Source organism: Aethalodelphis obliquidens, unplaced genomic scaffold (genome assembly GCF_003676395.1).
Source record: "Aethalodelphis obliquidens isolate GAN/ISIS:26980383/991018 unplaced genomic scaffold, ASM367639v1 scaffold107, whole genome shotgun sequence".
Taxonomy (NCBI): Eukaryota; Metazoa; Chordata; class Mammalia; order Artiodactyla; family Delphinidae; genus Aethalodelphis; species Aethalodelphis obliquidens.
In genome coordinates, this window is record NW_020838051.1 from 202,809 (window position 1) to 222,230 (window position 19,422).

The 19,422-nt window shown below is 40.7% G+C and overlaps 1 protein-coding gene and 1 non-coding gene across 2 annotated transcripts; one reads left to right on the forward strand and one right to left on the reverse strand.

Annotated features, from left to right (window-relative positions):
- Positions 1-12,523: 12,523 nt before the first annotated feature.
- On the forward strand, positions 12,524-12,657 carry LOC113614894 (U8 small nucleolar RNA). The gene has a single exon (XR_003430754.1). It is a non-coding gene; the product is annotated as a U8 small nucleolar RNA (small nucleolar RNA).
- Positions 12,658-17,846: 5,189 nt separating this feature from the next.
- Positions 17,847-19,216, reverse strand: LOC113614863 (melanoma-associated antigen B18-like). The gene has a single exon (XM_027096710.1). It carries the CDS (start codon positions 18,934-18,936, stop codon positions 17,854-17,856), a length of 1,083 nt encoding a protein of 360 aa, XP_026952511.1. The 5' UTR covers positions 18,937-19,216; the 3' UTR covers positions 17,847-17,853.
- Positions 19,217-19,422: the final 206 nt, after the last annotated feature.

Sequence of the window (19,422 nt, forward strand, 5' to 3'; positions counted from 1 at the left end):
TCCCTCCCCTGCTTCTCTTTATCTTTCCCTAACTCAAATCAGTTTCTGGAGAGGAGGAGGCAGTGATCTTTTGGATGTGTGGCTCCCTTCATTAGTGATTTCCTTGCACAGAGGGACTAAGGCATAAGTTTGTTAACTGCTAATGAATTACCTGCCCTGTTTGAGGACACAGGTTTGTGTACCTCATGCCTTAGCCTGAGTCCACTTCATGTTTTCATGCCCAGGTTCACCTACAAGATTCCCATATCATCCCCACACCAGGTAGGTAGGAAGGAAAGCAGAAATGATAAAGCAACATAATCATGGAATAATTGAGAATGTGGATAAAAGATTCTGTCCCCATATGAAGGCAACAGGATGGAGAGTAATTCCACTAGGCGCTTGAAACAAAGCAAACGAAAAAAGATGTTAAGCTGATAAAGGTCAACATGGGAAGATTAGCCAAAAGACCATATAATTTACATTTTTCTTGTTTCAGTATGAGAACAACAAGCTCTTCCTATTCGGATCACCAGCAATGCCGATGACAGCATTGAGGAGCTGCCCAGGCCTCCAAGGTAATTCGCTTGCCTTTCCAACGAGCTGATGTGACTCATTTAAAGGCTTTTTTTCACTGTATCCTAGAAATACTTTGCAGTGTGTTTTCAGTTCACAGCCCCACACGTGGGGATGTGCACTGGCTGCTGTGTGGAATTTTACAACTAGCTGGCTTGGCGAGTTTGGTGGAACGAGCATGTCAGAGTCCAGAAAACTACCGCATCAAGGTGTATGGTGGCCAAAGGAAGCCACTGCCCCCCCTGCCACAAGTGTGGAAGAACCAAGGGCATTAAAGACCTGCAAGAAGGGTTGCTAATAGCCATGCTTGAAGCCTTTCTGCTAAAGGTGAGCTGAGAGAAGTTTCAGAGGTGTAACCAGAAAACCAGTGAGTCCCCCCAACTGATTTCAGTTGGCTATTTGCTAAGGCGGTCTCAAAATTTATTGGCTCAGGGCCAAAGGCAGATCAAAATCACTCTCTGGCCCTAAGCACACTTGTCTGGGCTCTCTTGATGACTATCCACATTCAAGTTAGGCAGAAGGAGGTAGGATGACAAGGACAGATTGTTACTCAGATCTTAGCAGCAGCTATGTTGTTTTCTGACAATCGAAAGAAAGACAAAGAAGGAAAGAAAAAATTAAAAATTGTTGTGTTAGCTGCTTAGTTAAAACTATTTAGTAGAGGAATAACCCCTACTCTGGACAACTTGTGAAGGGAGTAAAGAAGGGAGACTGTATGTCATTCTTACAAGAAGCCGGGACATTGGAAAAGGAACTGTAAAGAGAAACTCCAAATGCAGAGGTTGCAGGAAGCAGGGAATCAGGAAAGCCCAGGAAGACTAGGGAATAACTGGCAAAATGGCTAAAAATGGACACATATTGGAATCTTGGGGGTGGGAATTGGTGATACTGGTGCTACTTATTCTGAAATTTCCTCGGGGATTTTTCGCTTTTTATTTGTTGATAGATCAATACAGATTTCTGGTATTTTGGGTCAGCCTTCTTCTTATCCCTTTTCATCCATGGTTCCCATACAGATAGGGCCTATGACTAAGGAAAATCCTTTCTGACTTTCTCTTTTTTTGTTGGTTTTTCTTCTTCTTTTTTTCTTCTTTTTCTTTTCTTTTTTCTTAGTTTCTCTTGATCCTCCTGTAAACCCACTGGAGAGAGACATGCCTTGGAAATGAAAGGTTACCACATTCTATACACTGGACAGAATGTCTGTGGAGTACCCTAGGGGGAGAAAAGCACCTGATTGGGTTCATTGTGCCTTCTGAATGAAATGGGGAATGGCAGAAAGTGGCAGTGGCATACCATGCTGGAAAAGCACCCCAAGCTAAAACAAATCTATGCATCACTTTGGGCCCTAGGGAATAATGATACTGGTTTAATTTGAGATATAGAACCAATTAAAATAGCTCACCAAAGGGATGTCATGGCTACGCATAAAACAATATCCTTTGTTGAGAGCTCACTGGTAAGGAATAAAACTGGTTATAAAAGAATTAGAGAAAAAGGGAGATAATAAAAAATGAAAACAGTACTTGCCCTGTAATACTCCCATACTTACAGTAAAGAAGGAAGGTATATTTTATGAAGATCTTTGACCACTACATCATTTTGTACAAGATCTTAGTGAAGTAAGTAAATCTGTTGTTCCAATAACCCCTATAGTCCCTAAGCCTCCGACTGTTCTCACTTGTGACTTCAGTACCAATATCTGTAGTGTTTTTTTCTCTGTAGTTGATCTGCATCCTGATTTTTTTTTCTCCCTCTCTGTTCCTCTAGCACACAAATCTATATTCTTGTTTGTGTTTGCTTACAAAAGAGTACAGTATTTATGGCAAAGGATTCCTCAGAGCTCTGGGGACTCTCCTACTGTTTTCTCTAGTCATTTACAGGAAAATGTAGAGAAATTTGTGCCACTAGTAGAGGGACAATCATGCAATATGTAGATGATTTGCTGGTAGATTCAGAAACTAAAGAGCAGTACAAAGCTGAAACTTTGTTACAATTCCTCTCTTCACAGGGCCATAAGGCCGCCCTAGGCAAAGTGCAGTATTACCAAACTGAGGGAGAATACAACATCTGTTGTCAGCTGAAAGTGGCAAAGTGTTAAAATCGAGGAGCCAGCCAATTTTGCAATTGTAGACAGTGGATTCTAGGTTTTTACAGGGCAGTCATAACTTCTGGCACAGCAGTTGCACGTTGTTCTCTAGATCCTCAGGTTTTTGTCCCTAGAGTCTGAAGAGGCTTTTGAATAATTGAAATTGGCTACAGCCTCTCTCTCCCCGCAGCTTTGGAGTCTAAATTTTGAAAAACCTGGCATGATTTATTTGACATTTCTGTTTAAAATGCAGATTTGATAATGTTTACTGCTGGGTCATGTACTTGAGATAAAAGTGGCTGACTTGGGCTTCCCTGGTGGCGCAGCGGTTGAGAGTCCGCCTGCCGATGCAGGGGACACGGGTTCGTGCCCCGGTCCGGGAGGATCCCACATGCCGCGGAGCGGCTCGGCCCGTGAGCCATGGCCGCTGAGCCTGTGCGTCCGGAGCCTGTGCTCCGCAACGGGAGAGGCCACAACAGTGAGAGGCCCGCGTACCGCAAAAAAAAAAAAAAAAAGTGGCTGACTTAAGGCTTCCTGTGGGGTGGTGAAATGAAATCTTGGAAGCCCATGTTTTGTCCAGAGTTAGGTCTGCACAAGCAGACGAGATAACAGTTCCTAGAGCTACAATTCTTGGTCCTAGACTTAAAATGGATACATATGCTACTAATCAATATTTGGTTCTGCCATGCCACAGGGTAAATTTGGAAAAATAGGGGATTTTTTACTTCGATAAGAACTAAATTTTCTCATGGAAAAGTTATAGCTGATTTGTTAAAGGCTTTACAACTGCCCGCTCAGGTATCAGTAATTCATGGTAGAACTCACACAGGGCAGAAGGATGAAGTTTCTAAAGGTAATAATTTTGCTGATAGAGCTGTAAAATTTGCTCTTCAAACATGGCAGACTCATTCATTTTTGCTTTTGTTGCTTGTGCTTTGCTGTCATATCCAGGAAATCACTGCGTAGATCAATGTCAAGGAGCCCTGTTTTCTTCCAGGAGTTTTACAGTTTCAGGTTTTAAATTTAAGTTTTTACTCCCTTTTGAGTTCATTTTTGTGAGTGGTATAAAATAGGGGTCCACCCTCATTCCTCTGCATGTAGTTATCCAGTTTTCCCAACACTTTTTTTTGCAGAGACATTCCTTTCCCCCATTGGGTATTCTTGGCACCCTTGTCAAATGTTAATCATATATGTGGGGGTTTATTTCAGGGCTCTTGATTCTGTTCCATTGGTCTATGTGTCTATTCTTATGCCAATACCATACTGTTTTGATGACTATAGCTTTGTATTATAGTTAGAAATTCAGAAGTGTAATGCCTCTGGCTTTGTTCTTCTTTCTTAAGATTGCTTTGGCTATTCTTGTTCTTTTCTAATAAAATAGAACTACCATATCATACAGCAATCCCACTTCTGGATATATATCTAAAGGAAATGAAAACAGGATATTGAAAAGATGTCTGCACTCCTGTGTTTATTGCAGCATTATTCACAATAGCCAAGATATAGAAACAACCTAAGTGTCCATCACGGATGAATAGATAAAGAAGATGTAGTACATATATACAATGGAATATTATTCAGCCATGAGAATGAAGGAAATTCTATCATTTGCAACAACTTGGATGGACGTTGGGGACACTATGTTAAGTAAAATAAGTCAGAGAAAGGCAAATACTGTATTATATCACTTATATGTGGAATCTAAAAAGGATAAACTCAGATTCATACTTCCCATGTGAAGCCAGCACCAGAGAAGGACTAGGAGTGTAATTCCCTAGAGGATTTGAAACTTAAGTTTTCTAGAGTAACTGAAGTTGATACTTAATTCAACTGAAAGGAGGCATTCTAGCAAACTTACTATTCTCACAGACCACCTTGCTGTCCTGTTCACAGTAGTGGCTGTCAAATACTTTAAGAATCATGTTTTACTAGGAAAAAAAACAGGTTTCTTGTTAAAATATGGAAATATACTGCTTGGACTGTTTCATGCTGGAACAACAACAATCCCACAAAGCTCTCAGAGACACTCACTCCAAGATATTGTATAATCACTTGTTCAAAATTACAGAAGTATTCATATTTAAGGCAACAATTAGGTATTGGGACTATGACTATCCCAAAAGAGACAGAAAGATGGTATAAAAAAGCAAAGCATCTAACTAATAGACAAAGAAATCTGTTATTTACAGATAGAGACTTCAGAGGACAGGTCTAGTGTCACTCCATTAACCTTTGGGATGCAGGTCCTCTCCAGTCCCAATATATAGAGATAAACAAGGTCATTATTTGTGGAGGTTTAATTGACTGCTATAATAATAGAATTACTGATTTGGACCGATGCCAAAAAAGAGCTTGGGTTTGTCCTCAAGCCTTAAAACAATTAGAGTCATGTACATTAAACACTGCAAGTTCAAACTCTACCCTTCAATAGGTGCCTTGTAATAAGATATTGATACTAGATAATGGCCAACTGTCTTTGTGTTTCACATCTGGGAAAAATTATTTGGTGAGATGGAGCACTTATTGAAAGAACTTTAAGTCATTATGTAAATGTTATGTTACTTATGTAATTAAGGGAAACTCAGGAGAAATTTATTGGCCCATGTAAGAAAAACTCCTAGTTAAAATTTTAGATGATCAGACTCTAGAGTTATGCTCTCCCTTAGGCTTGGATTGGGTACTATAATATTTTATAAGGGACTACTAAATAATACTCAAATAGTTACTCATTTGGAAGTTTGAGCAATAAAGCATCACAACAGTTTGTAAAATTAATGTACGATGAAGAACTTTTGCACATTGCTAATCAAGAATTTGTTTTAACCATTCACCATTGGTCTGATATATTTAAAGGTTTTCTCCCCAAGGCAAATAATGTACTGAATTTTTCAACCCATCTTACTTTATTTCTGTACTTGCATTGCTTTGTAATTTACCACAGACTTGTTGGTTATTTAGATGGCTGTAATTTGCCCAGAGAAAGGTAGAAATGGCAGTGGAAATAAATTTTAAAACAGTAGTGTGAACTATTTTGCAGCAACAAAGGGAGGGTACTGTAAAGATAAATACAAATTAAAAATTTTAATTCTTTTGGTGTCCAAAAAAAGGAATGTGACTTCCTTTATTTTTAGAGCATTTACTTTAGAAAACTTGTAAATATAAAACCTTTCTCTTTTAAATATTCTTGCCAATTTTATAACCCAGGAATGTTTTCCTTTGGATAAAGTCTAACACAGAGGGCCACCCCAATTACCATGTGCATTTAGGAAGAATTGTGTCTGACAAATGGTGATACCAAGTCCTCTTACTTGAGGACTAGCTATCTTTTATCTTGAGAACATGGATGTAACGGGTTGTATCTGCTTGGCTGTATAAAAAGGTGAGATTTCTTGTTAACTTTGCTATCTCTTTAGGTGCTTGCCTGTGATGCACATCATATCACAGTTTAATGCTTATTTAATGATAAAATTATTTTCTTTCCTGTATAACATTCAATTTTACCTGAGCCCTGTGATTCTGGAAAACAGTGTAGGTTACGAGATTCCCCCCCACTTTGTGTTCCAGGAAATAGCTTACCTCAAAGAACCATTCTTCCTCATATAATTTAAATAAGACTCATGGATTTTCCTTTGTTTACCTATAACAAGGCCAGATACAGATCCTCAAAAATACCACTTTTTGTCTCATAAATGATCAGTTGAAACAAAATGCTTGTTAGCCAAACTTTGGTTAAGCTTCTTTTCTTCCTCCAGGCCCCTGAATTTTGGCCTCCTCTCACCAGAGCTAGCATACAACCCCTCTTGAGAATCAGCTGTCCTCAGGGTAAAACATTCTCTGATTTAGTATCCAATCACACTACCCCTTCATCCCCTTTCCCCACACCCAGTTCTTTCTAGCATTGTTTACTCCTGTCTACAAAAGAGAATCCCTTTTTGCCTAATGCTTGAGATCCTTGCAGATCTTATGGTCACAGCTTTTCTCTATTGCAATAGGTGCCCTCGCCCTGTTTCAGAAGTCCCTTTCTACCCTTGTAATAATCCTTTTTCAAGAAAGATCTCTCCTTAATAGTCTAGATTTGTTTTATATTTTACACATAGCTTGTAGAGAGGCATTTTTGAGTCAGCAGGATGGTTTGTTTCTAATTATTTCCAAAACACATATAATATAATGTCATCATAGGGGTGACATCTCATCACCTTTGTCATAATATATTGGTTAGAAGCAAGTCACAGGCCCTACCCACAATGAATACACAAAGGCATGACCACCAGGAGGTGGGGATCACGGGGGCCCCCTGAGGTTCTGTCTGCCACAGTTTACCCTCCAGGCCTCAATATTTCAAGTCCCCACCTTACACAGAATTCATTCACCCTCACCCAAGATCCCCAGAAGTCTTGCCTCATTACAAAATCAACTTAAAATCCAAGTCTCATCATCTAAATCAGGTCCAACTGCAGATGATGAGGCTCTTGGGGGGAAGTTTATTAAGCAAACCAGCTGGGCACAATAAATCTCTACTTATGGACATATAAGATAAAGAGACAAGTCATCTGTCCTGACAAATCCAATGTACAATGGAGAGATAGCAGTAGGGTAACATCTATAGACATTCCTGTTTAGAAACAAGAAAATGGGAAGTATAAGAGTCGCTGGACAGTATCAGTTCTGAAATACCAATGGACAAATGTTTCAGTTCCTTGATTAGATTTCAAAGCCTGGGAAAAATTCCTCTGGTTATCACCTCCATCTTGTGAGTCATCCTTCCTTTTTTATGGAAGATAGCATGTGTTTGTAGTTGAGAATGTAAAACAGTTACTTTGCAGGCTGTGATCAAATGCACTGGGACTAGTACTTGAAACACCTACCGTGCCTCCCCCAGTGGAAAGTTTCTTTCTAATTTATCCAGGATTAAAGAGTAACTGCTAAGAGCCATTTTACATTTTAGGCTTTAGTCTCTCAACTTTGAGACATACTATCTGAGGGTCTCCCATATCCTTACCTCACCCACCATATAGCTAAGCTTAAAACTTCCTTTCCACTGAAAAACTGCAGTTTCCCAAATGTCCAAATGGATTTGCCTCAGGGCTTTTACACCTAACAGCTCTCACCTGGGCTCCCACCCCTTCACTCCTTTTTAATTGGGCTAACATGATATAACTTCTAACTGCTCCTAGACACAAAATCCCTAACATCCCCAAGAATATCAAGGTGTTTTCCAAAGAGCACATGTTCAGTTAATGTTTAGAGAATAAATGAGTCAATGAACGTGCTAATTTAAGTTTTAATTTCTCCTACATTCTTGGATTAGTTAAGTAAATTCATGTATGCATCTTTTAATTTTAGAAAATGATGGACTGAATGTATTAGGAAAGCCATCAGTCAACCATCTTCACATTACCTATTTCTTAAACCCAACAGTTTTACTACTGAGTTCTTTCATATTTCCAAAGAAACACCTACTCAATGCCATGATATCCTATTCTATATCATAAAATAAGATGGAAGATTTACCAATTTGTTTTCCAAATTACATAGCTCCCACTCTTAAACCTGATACGTAGCAATAACTATATAACCAAAGATTTGATTAATAAACTTATATTCTGAAGCTATTTAAATCTTCTATTAAAAGACACATTTAGAAATTAATTAGAAAGAATGAACGAAATTAAGAAAGAGTGAAAAAATTATTTAAAAAAAGAAGGAAAGAAGGAAGGGAAATCTCCAAATTACCACATAAAACAGAAAGACAAAACGATATGCTGTGTTTCCTCCAGCCCAGTACCAGTTCTCCACTAGTTGGAACATTGTCTGCTCTCTTCAACCACAAGTTAAAGAAAGCAGTTCAGACTCATTGTGGGTAGGAGAAGAAACTGGACATGACCCTAGAACATGTGCTGTCCATGGCAGTAGTGCTAACCCTTGCTACAACTTGCTCAGGCTCTCTCTTCCTCATTTCTAAAAGCTTCCTCATATTGGTGTGGGAAGGAACTGTGTATTGTATAAGTGACCTTGCCCAAACCTGCAGGACGTTCATCTTGCTGGTTTCAGCATGGGCTCTTGGACCTCACAGGAATTCATAGCATGGAGGATCTCTGTTGGCTACCTGTTGGCACTTCAGTTACTTTTCCTGCACAAATCTTTAGTGATAAGCTTCCTGGGCTCTCATAGATGAAGTGTTTCCTCCCAGTCTACACCCCCATTATATTCAAGAATTCCTAGATCTCCTTCTTAGTACGGCAGTTGCCTTTCATGAAGATGTGCCAAGGAGAGTCATCAGGAGACTGGTCTTGGGCAATCCCTGCCACCATTCAAACTCCCATCATTAGTGACGTGAAGTTTTCTGACAAGGCCATAGAAGTGCTTGGTAGATTCCATTTCCACCAAGTTAAGGCAGAAGACCAGCTCCATGTGTTCAGAGGCTTTCCAGAAGATCACAAGGAAGTGGTCCCTGACCTTTGTTGACCTTTTTCAGCATGTTTGCCTTTGTAATGGGCAGTCATTTTACAACTGATCAAAAGGAACTGCACCAACAAAGTCACCTTCTTGGTTAGAAAGTCTCTGCATGGGTGCTCACACAGAAACAGCTACCAATTGTGTGTGTGTGTGTGAGTATGAGTGTATATGAGTGTATATGTGTGTACATGTATATATGCATAAATATACGCAATCTCAAAAGTTTCTTGAAAAATACTAGCCTATGTGTGATTTACTGTGATATTCATTATTCTATTTCTAGCCCATACACTGTGTTCTGTTAAAAATAATAATAAAGGCCAATGCTCACCTCTAAAGAGGTTTCAGATGTGCAGCCATAAAAGGAGAAATTGACAGAAACACAGTAATAGTGGGGAACTTTAACACCCCACTTATGTCAATGGACAGATCATCCAGACAGAAAATCAATAAGGAAACACAGGCCTTAAATGACACATTAGGCCAGATGGACTTAATTGATATTTATAGAACATTCCATCCAAAAGTAGCAGAATACATATTCTTCTAAAGTGCACATGGAACATTCTCCAGGATAGATCACTTGCTGGGCCATAAAGCAAGCCTCAGTAAATTTAAGAAAATTGAAATCATATGAAGCATCTTTTCTGACCAGAATGCTATGAGATTAGAAATCAACTACAAGAAAAAAAAACTGTAAAAATCACAAACATGTGGAGGCTAAATAATACGTTACTAAACAGTCAATGGATCACTGAAGAAATCAAAGAGGAAATTAAAAAAATACCTAGAGACAAGTGAAAATGAAAACATGACAATCAAAAACCTATGGGGGGCTTCCCTGGTGGCACAGTGGTTGAGAGTCCGCCTGCCGATGCAGGGGACACGGGTTCGTGCCCCGGTCCGGGAGGATCCCACATGCCGCGGAGCGGCTGGGCCCGTGAGCCATGGCCGCTGAGCCTGGGCGTCCGGAGCCTGTGCTCCGCAACGGGAGAGGCCACAACAGTGAGAGGACCGCATAACGCGAAAAAAAGAAAAAAAAAAAAAAAACCTATGGGATGCAGCAGAAGCCATTCTAAGAGGGAAGTTTATAGCAATACAGTCTTACCTCAGGGAACAAGAAAAATCTCAAATAAACAACCTGACCTTACACCTAAAGCAACTAGAGAAAGAAAAACAAACAAAACCCAAAATTAGTAGAAGGAAAGAATCATAAAGATCAGAGCAGAAATAAATGATATAGAGATGAAGAAAACAATAGAAAAGACTAATGAAACTAAAAGCTGGTTCTTTGAAAAGACAAACAAAATTGATAAACCTTTAGCCAGACTCATCAAGAAAAAAAAGGGAGAGGGATGAAATCAATAAAATTAGAAGTGAAAAAGGAGAAGTTATAATGGACACCACAGAAATACAAAGGATTGTAAGAGACTACTACAAGCACTATATGCCAATAAAATGGACAACCCAGAAGAAATGGACAAATTCTTAGAAAGGTACAATCTCCCAAGACTGAACCAGGAAGGAATAGAAAATATGAACAGACCAATCACAAGTACTGAAATTTAACTGTGATTTAAAAATTTCCAACAAACAATAGTCCAGGACCAGATGGCTTCACAGGTGAATTCTATCAAACATTTAGGGAAGAGTTAACACCTATCCTTCTGAAACTATTCCAAAAAATTGCAGAGGAAGGAACACTCCCAAACTCATTCTATGAGGCCACTGTCACCCAGATACGAAAACTAGACAAAGATACCACAAAAAAATAGAACAGTCATATGGATACATGGGAATACTGTAACATAATTACAATTAGCTTTTTAATTTTTCTAGTTTTTGATAGGTGAAAAATAACACATTTTTTCATGTTTAATGTGTTCCTGTGTTTATTATTCATTTGTGTTTATGTTTCCTGTTTATTGTTCATGATGTTTGCCAATATTTAGTGTGGTCAGATTTGAATGAAATTTTTATGTATAAAAAATTAAAATTTGTTTTGAACATTTAAAATAAATAAGTCACAATGTCACCGTTGTTAAATCAAGAAATAGGTATAACTATTTTACACAGTTATTGAGAAGAAATAGAACTGAAAAGAATTTTTTAAAAAAAACAAAACTCAGGAACCATGAGCTGGGGATGTCATCTAGATTATCTTTTCCAGACATGTCCAGCCCTTTATCTGCAGAATGTCCAGCCCTTTATCTGCAGAATCATTGAGGTAATTAGCCTCAGGACATCTCCCCTCAATTTCTCCCTCTCTGCAGTTTTAGGTCCCCTTCCACTACTCACTGGTTTTCCTGGCCTGTCTCAAGTGTCATCACTTCCCAAGCCTGCCCACTCATACTGCCCCAAACTCAGTGGAGGAGGCACTGTACACAGGGTAAAAATATCAGATTCCAGCAGCCATCAACACAGCTCCCAGCCAGGAACACTGGCAGGGATGCAGTGAACCACCGGAATAGCCAAGAGATGTAGCTCTCCCAGCATCTAGTATCACTGGGTGACACAGAAAAGCTACCTATACTCTGCCTGATGGTAGGCACAGAGGATTCTAAGGTAGGTGAGGTGTTTGGCATGCCTCTAGTCCTTTCATCCAGTAGATCTGCCCACCCAGACCTCTCAACTTCTAGCTGCTGGTGGTAATTGAGAGTTTTCCCAAGCTTATTATCAGAAGTTATCTTGGACCCTCTACCCAGATTCTCCACCTTCTCTCCTTATAGTCCTTTCTCTACCTTATGCTGAACTCTAAATCCAGAATGCTGACTGCCAGCCTACCATGGGCTCTCTAGATGAGGTTTTTCATGTGGTCTCTCTCATGAACTCTGGCAATTGCTCTGATCTCAGATCTTCACTAGCTAAGGGTGTCCTGCCTGGTTCTCTTGCCCAACAACCGATCATACTCATCAAGTCCTTGCTTTTCAAAGTAAAGGAGGGATGTCTTGATATTTCAGAATGTAAAGTATGCCTAGAAGAATCCTGGTACTCAAGACATTAATGCAGAAATCCAGCTCCATATGGGTAAAAGTTTAATTTTATACTCAACCTATTTGAAAATAAGGAAATAAAATAACAAGACAGTATCTTTCATCTGAAAGTTTGGCCAAAATTTAAAAGACTGATGAAATAAAATGCCTGTGAGAATGTAAGGCATTCACACACGTGAATCTAAAAGACTGTAAATTGGTATGGCATCTTTGGAACAGAAGTTCGGCAATATTTGTAAAAAATTTCAGTCTTAACACTCTGCCCACTTTAATCAAGTTTGCACTTTTCTATTTCTTTCCTGTGAGAAAGCATGCACATTTGTCTAAGATTTCATGTTCAAAGATGTTGATTTCAGTCCTATTACTCATAGCAACAAATGGGGAACAATTTTTATGTCCATTAGGAGGAGAATAATTAATTATCACACAAACATAATAAGTAGGGTAATCCTTATGTGTCTTTTTCTTGGAGGGCAGTTTGGAATATGATGATTGGCGTTCTTATGATACATGATTAACATCTGTGTGTAATCAAGACTTGCAACACCCTGATTGCTCCTATCTTATTCTTCCTGAAGATCTTTCCTTCGAATGGCCAAAAGGTACAAAAAGATGCTCAACATCACTAATTATCAAGAAAATGAAAATCAAAACCACAGTGAGATATCATTTCACACCAGTTAGGAAGGTTATAATTTTAAAAAAGCATAATTAAGTGTTGGCTAGCATGTGAAGAAATCAAACCCTTGTACACTGTTGGTGGGAATGTAAAATGGTATAGCCACTATAGAAAATAGTATGGAAGTTTGTCAAAAAATTAAAAGTAGAACTACCATATAATCCAGCAATCTCATTTCTGGGTATGTATTCAAAAGAATGGAAATCAGGATCTCTAAGAGATGTCTGCATTCTCATGTTACTTGCAGCACTACTCACAACAGCCAAGATATGGAAACAACCCAAACGTCCATCAAAGATAAGCGAAGAAAGAAAATGTGATTCATACACAAACACACACACGGACACACACACACAATGGAATATTATTCAGCCTTAAAAGAGGAAATCCTGCCATTTGCAACAATATGATGGACTTGAAGGACATTATGTTAAGTGAAATAAGCCAGTCACAGAAGGACAAATGGTTCTGCTTAAGTGAGGTACCTAAAATCATCAAACTCATAGAAGGAGAGAATCAACTGAGTTACCAGGGGCTGGGGTGAGGGGGAAATGAGGAGTTGTTCAATTGTTATAAAGGTTCAGATATGCAAGATGAATTAGTTCTCAAGATCTGCTGCACAGCATGGTGCCTATAGTTAACAATACTGAAAATTTTCAAAAGAGCGTAGCTATCATGTTAAGTGTTTTCACCATGAAAGAAAAAACCAGAGGGACACGAGGAAACTTTTGGAGGTGATGGATATGTCTGTTACGTTGACTGTGGCGATGATTTCACGGGTGTATACATACGTCCAAACTCATCAAACTGTATGTATTAAATATGTGCAATTTTTTATATCAAATATATCTCAACAAACATGTTTTTTTTTTTAAAGAAAAAGGATCTTAGTTGTTAAATGAGTGTGGTGGATCTATGTGTGCTGTCATGGAAATATTCTGCATTCATTTTTTTAAGTGACAGGGTCAAGAGGCAGAACAATATGTACATTGTTAATCACACATGTTAAGTTCAATATATTTTTATAGCACATCTACATATGAAAAAACCTCAGGTCAGCTTTAAAATGACACACATCAGTTTGTTAATTGTGGTTGCCTCTGAGGCGGGGGCTGGATTTTGAGGAAAGGGGGAGATTGTAATCTATCTGTAAGAATTTTTTGCAGCAAAAATATATGTACTATTACCTTTGTAATTACACTATTTAAATACATCTAACCACAAAAATAGTAGGTATGTGGGACTTCCCTGGTGGCACAGTGGTTAAGAATCTGCCTGCCAGTGCAGGGAACATGGGTTCGATCCCTGGTCCAGGAAGATCCCACATGCCGCGGAGCAACTAAGCTCGTGCGCCACAACTGCTGAGCCTGCGCTCTAGAGCCCGCAAGCCACAGCTACTGAGCCCACGCACCGCAACTACTGAAGCCTGCCCGCCTAGAGCCCATGCTCCGTAATAAGAGAAGCCACCGCGATGAGAAGCCCGGTCACCGCAACGAAGAGTAGTCCCCGCTCACCACAACTAGAGAAAGCCCACAGGCAGCAACGAAGACCCAATGCAACCAAAAAAAAAATTAAAAAAAAATAGTAGGTATGCATTAATCAGATAAAGTAACTGATGCAACAGATAAAACCTGCAGACCCACAATGGCTTAAAGCAACAGAAATTTATTTCTTATACACATAAAGTCCAATGTGGGTAGGCAGGGGTCTCCACTGTCAGATGACCCAGGGATCCAGTCTGCTCCCATTGGCGGTTCCACTTTTCAACAAGCGATCTCCATGTTTGCTGCTGAATGGAATAGAAAGCATGGAAGTGGCATACTGGCTTTCAAATTCCTTGGCCTGGAGGTGACAAACATTGTTCATATTTCAGTGTCTGCGTAGTCACATGAGCCTTCCTAAATACAAGCGGATTGGACTGAACGTGTAGGACACATTTGTTCAAAGACAGGGTATCTGTCAGTAAACCCCTGACATTTTTCCCCTCCTAGAACGACTGTGAGTTCTGAGGAATTCAGCCTCAGTAGATGTTTGTTAGACAGTGAATTCCATGGTCTTTTCTCATCTTCAACTTATGAGGGAGGCTTTCGTAAACTCACTTATCGGTGTATGTGTTCAGTGGCCAGTCTGAAATAACACATTCCTTCAAAATCCTACTGACAATATCTGGGTCATTTACAAAACCCCCCATCTAACTTCAGTTATATCCCAAGAACCAGTATCTTCTGTAAGAAGTAAGATTGTGATCACCACCTCATTTGGAATATACTCTGAAACTTGTGGGCTGGGGATGGGGCTGTGGTAACCAGGTATCTAGACTTCACTGTCAATGGTTCCACTGGGAGGGATGGGACCTTCACTGTACACGTGCAGAGAGTTGGAATGCTTTAATCAAGGGGAGGGCATATGACTCTGGACTGCCTGTATCACAGGAAACAGGGTGCAGCTCCAGAGGTCACAGTGAAGAGCTGGTCAGTGTATGAGGTTCCGATTTGGGCAGGAGGGCACACTGGGGAAGACCCAGAGGAAACATGCTGTAATTCAGGAAAGTGCTGGTACAGGACTGTGCCAGTATGTGAGCAGAGTCACCTGTCAAGGAACCCTGGGGCTAGTGACGGGGATCCTCAGCATATGAAACCCACAGACAATCCCCAAATTGTGCTTTATTCTCATATTCACCTTCCTTCATCAGGGTCGCTTTTTGTACTTTGACTAGAGTGTCTTGTTTTTTAATTGTATGTGATATAACTTGGAGTAGTGAGAATAATAGAGAATGAAAAGACAGAAGGTCTGCCTCAGTTTGGAGGAGTGGAAAAGTGTGGGCTCTAGAAAAATCTGGACCAGGGGTCTAGTCCCAGCTCTTTCACTTATCAGCCATGTGAACTCGAGAAAATTACAAGTTCTTCATCTGCAAAGTATGTCTAATAAGCCCTATCTTGTAGGACTGTTGGGATATATGTAATGGATATGAAGCACTTGACAGAGTAAGGTCTTTAATGAATGGCAGTTATCATATGATTTTTTTTTTTTTTTTTACTGCAGATGATACCACCCTCCCCTCTGGGAAGATTTATGTTATATTAATCCAAGAGATATCACAGAATATGCAGTTTCCACCAAGTGATCGCATAAAGCTGCTTAGCAGGTAAAACAAAATAAATTCCCCCATTTGAGGATGTTACTTAATTTGTATGTGGGGTTGTCCACCCCAGTTGGATGCAACTCAGAGGTCGTAGAATTTGTGTCAAGGACCAACAATGTCCCCCCCGGGTGCCTTTCCATCCAAATCACCTGTATTTTTATTCACTTCTTCACCACCTAATATGGAGCCCTCCCTTAGAGTTTGCAAAATTATACTCAAGATAACCTAATTAAAATGGCTTTTTTTTCCCTTTTTTTTTTTTTTTTTTTGCGGTATGCAGGCCTCTCACTGTTGTGGCCTCTTCCGTTGCGGAGCACAGGCTCCGGACACGCAGGCTCAGCGGCCATGGCTCACGGGCCCAGCCGCTCTGCGGCATGTGGGATCTTCCCGGACTGGGGCACGAACCCGTGTCCCCTGCATCGGCAGGCAGACTCTTAACCACTGCGCCACCAGGGAAGCCCTAAAATGCCTTTTTAATGCCTGAGATATGGTTCTCAGCATTCCACCTCAAGGGAGTATCACCTTTATTTCTCATAAATTCCTTGGAGATGCTGTGCATAAAACAACTAGATTGTGCTCTGTGTCCAGCTGCACTTGAACAAGAGCACAGGACACCTTCCATTTCTGCCCAAGGAGGAGCTTTTCCTCTGGTTTATTGATGATACTAAAGTAACTCTTATGAACAGGTTTGCATTCCAGGGTTTTGTCCTCCTACTCTGAGAAACACCGTTTGTATACCTGGCCTCCGCTCACCAGTCCCACAGCCTCATCTAGTCTACCACCCAGCTTAAATTAACAGGATGTCCCACTGAGAGACTTGTATTTTCCCCAACCCCCAAACTTCTGTTACCCAGGGAATTTGTACCTTATTGTTTTCACCCTCCCCCTCCCACGTCTCCCAACCCCATCCCTGTCCCATTACCTCCTTACTCCTTACTTGTCCTTTAGGTCTTAGAGGGTATTTCACCATCTTCTCTATATAATTACTGCTCCTTGACTGTACAGTTCTAAAGGCAGGGTGTTTTGTATCCTAGTTTCACCATTTATAACACAATAATTTTCAAAGAGCAGATGCTCAATATTTGGAGAATGAATGAGCCAGTGAGTATGAGTTCTAGTTTATAAGTCTTTTATTTCTCCTACATTCTTTAATAAGCGAAGCAAATCCAGTTATGTGTTTTTTATTTTTACAGAATAACAGACTAAAATGGATAAGGTAAACCAAGAACTACACAGTTTTTAAACTTTTTTTCTCCTGTATTTTTTTTTAACATCTTTATTGGAAGTCTCCTGTATTTTTTGATCCCAGAAATTTTACTGATAAAATTTTTCACATTTCCAAAGAAATGCCTATTACCATGCCATGTTTTATTGTTCTAGTTCAATAAGTGCGAAAGGTTTCCCAATTTGTCTTACAAAATAATAAAACTCTTAATCTTAACTCTATTAAGTTAAATCTAATAAATATGTAACTGAGGTCACTAATAAATTTAGATTCTGAAATTATTATACCTTCTATTAAAGAAACAACATTTAAAATATAACAAAAGGAAAGAAAGAGAGAAAGGAAGGGAGGGAGGGAAGGGGGAAAGAGAAGAAAAGAGAAGAAAAAAGAAAAGAAAAGGAAGAGAAAAAATTAAACTCTAAGTTTACCATATAGAATAGGAACACAAAGAGGATATTACACTGTGTTCCCTATAGACCCACCCTGGCCATCCACAACTTAGAATGTTACTGCTCTTCTTCCACAAGGAAAACAATCTTCTCAGACTTCATCATTTGAACTATAACCTAAATAAAAAAGAAAAAAAGGTAAAATTCCAAGTTAGCAATACACAACAGGAACTCAGGGATATACCCTTCTCCAGTCCCACCCTGGCCCTCCACTATTAGAACACCGACACACCTTTTCAACCAAAAAGTGAAGAACCAGCCTTGAACTTCACTTAGCCTGGGAGAAGTTGCTGGCCGTGGCCCTGGAGCGTGCACTGGCCACGGCCCTGGAGCGTGCACTGGCCATGGCAGCAGCACGAGCCCTGGCTGCCATTCTTGCTTGGGCTCTCTCTTCCTCGTCTCTCAAAGCTTCTTCATACCAGAATGGGAAGGCACTGGGCACTGTATCATAAATCTTGGCTAAAAACTCTAGGACTTTCATCTTGCTGGTTTCAACGTGGGCTCGTGGACCCCATAGGAACTCATAGCGCGGAGGATCGCTGTTGGCCACCTGGCGGTACTCCAGGTACTTTAGCTGCACCAAATCTTCAGTGATGACCTTCTTGGGATCCCCATAGATGAAGTGCTTCCTTTCAGCATGTACACCCATCATATTCAGCACTTCCCAGATCTCCTCTTCAGTGGCACAGTTGCCGTTGATGAAGATCACACCCAGCACGATCATCAGGAGCCCGGTCTTGGGTGGGTTCTCTTCTTCATTCATCGTTCCATTGGAGGTGAGGTCTAGTTTGCTGACAAGGGCATAGCAGTGCCTGGTAGGATCCACTTCCTTCAGATCAAGACCAAAGGCCAGCTCCATGTGCTCAGAGGCTCTCTTGAGGATCTCATTGAAACGATACTTGTACTTTCTGATAACAAACTTCAGCATCTCTGACTTAGTAATTGGCTCTTTTTTTTGATACTTATGCAGCAGGTAATGCACCAACAAAGCCACCTTCATGTGTAGAGGATCTCTGCGTAAGTCCTCAATGCCCTTGGAGGATTTTGAGCTTTCCTTCTTTTGGCTGTTGGTACCTTCATCTGAATTGGTGCATGAAACAGCTGCATTAGCATTGGTGGTTCCCTGAGGTCCCTCAGGAGTGCTAGGTGTCCCAGCAGCAGGCATATTCTGAGGCCTGTCCTCAAAGGGAGGACAGACAGAGGAAGGGGACTCTCCTGCTGCTGCTGCTGTTGCTGCTGCTGCTGCCGCCGCCGCCCCAGTGGCCTGAGCATCCTCCAGACTCTGGGTCTCAGCATGGGCCTGGCGGCGTTTCTCACGGGCACGGAGCTTACTCTTCTGACCTCGAGGCATGATGACTGGTCAGGGACTGCAGGCAGCTGTTTAATCTGCGAAGGTTGATGAGAGGTCACCGAAGAAGACAGAGGAAGAGATGGTGTGTATAGCCTCAATGGGGAGATTCTTCTACCTTGTTTCCAAGAAAAGCTGCCTCTGCTTTTCCCCTTAAGGGTACTGTTTTAGGAACCCACGAGACAGGGGCTGGCAGGACTCTGTGGACCTCCTCTGTTCTGCATGAGCTTGTCACCTCAGTTCTAACCCAGGATACTAAACTTGACTCCTGACCAGTCCTTTGACTCCTCCCTCTGCCAACTTGAGGCTACCCCTTCAGACCAAGGATTCCCATCCCACAAATTCTGCAGGCGGAAGTGGAGGGGGGTTGGGCATAACAGCCACTCTTGAGCCCGTCGGGATCGACAGTGGGGTTGGGGCATGTCGGTCCAGGGTGGGGCTCTGTGGGGCCGCTTCAATTCTGGGAGGAGTGTGTCCCTTCAGTTCTAA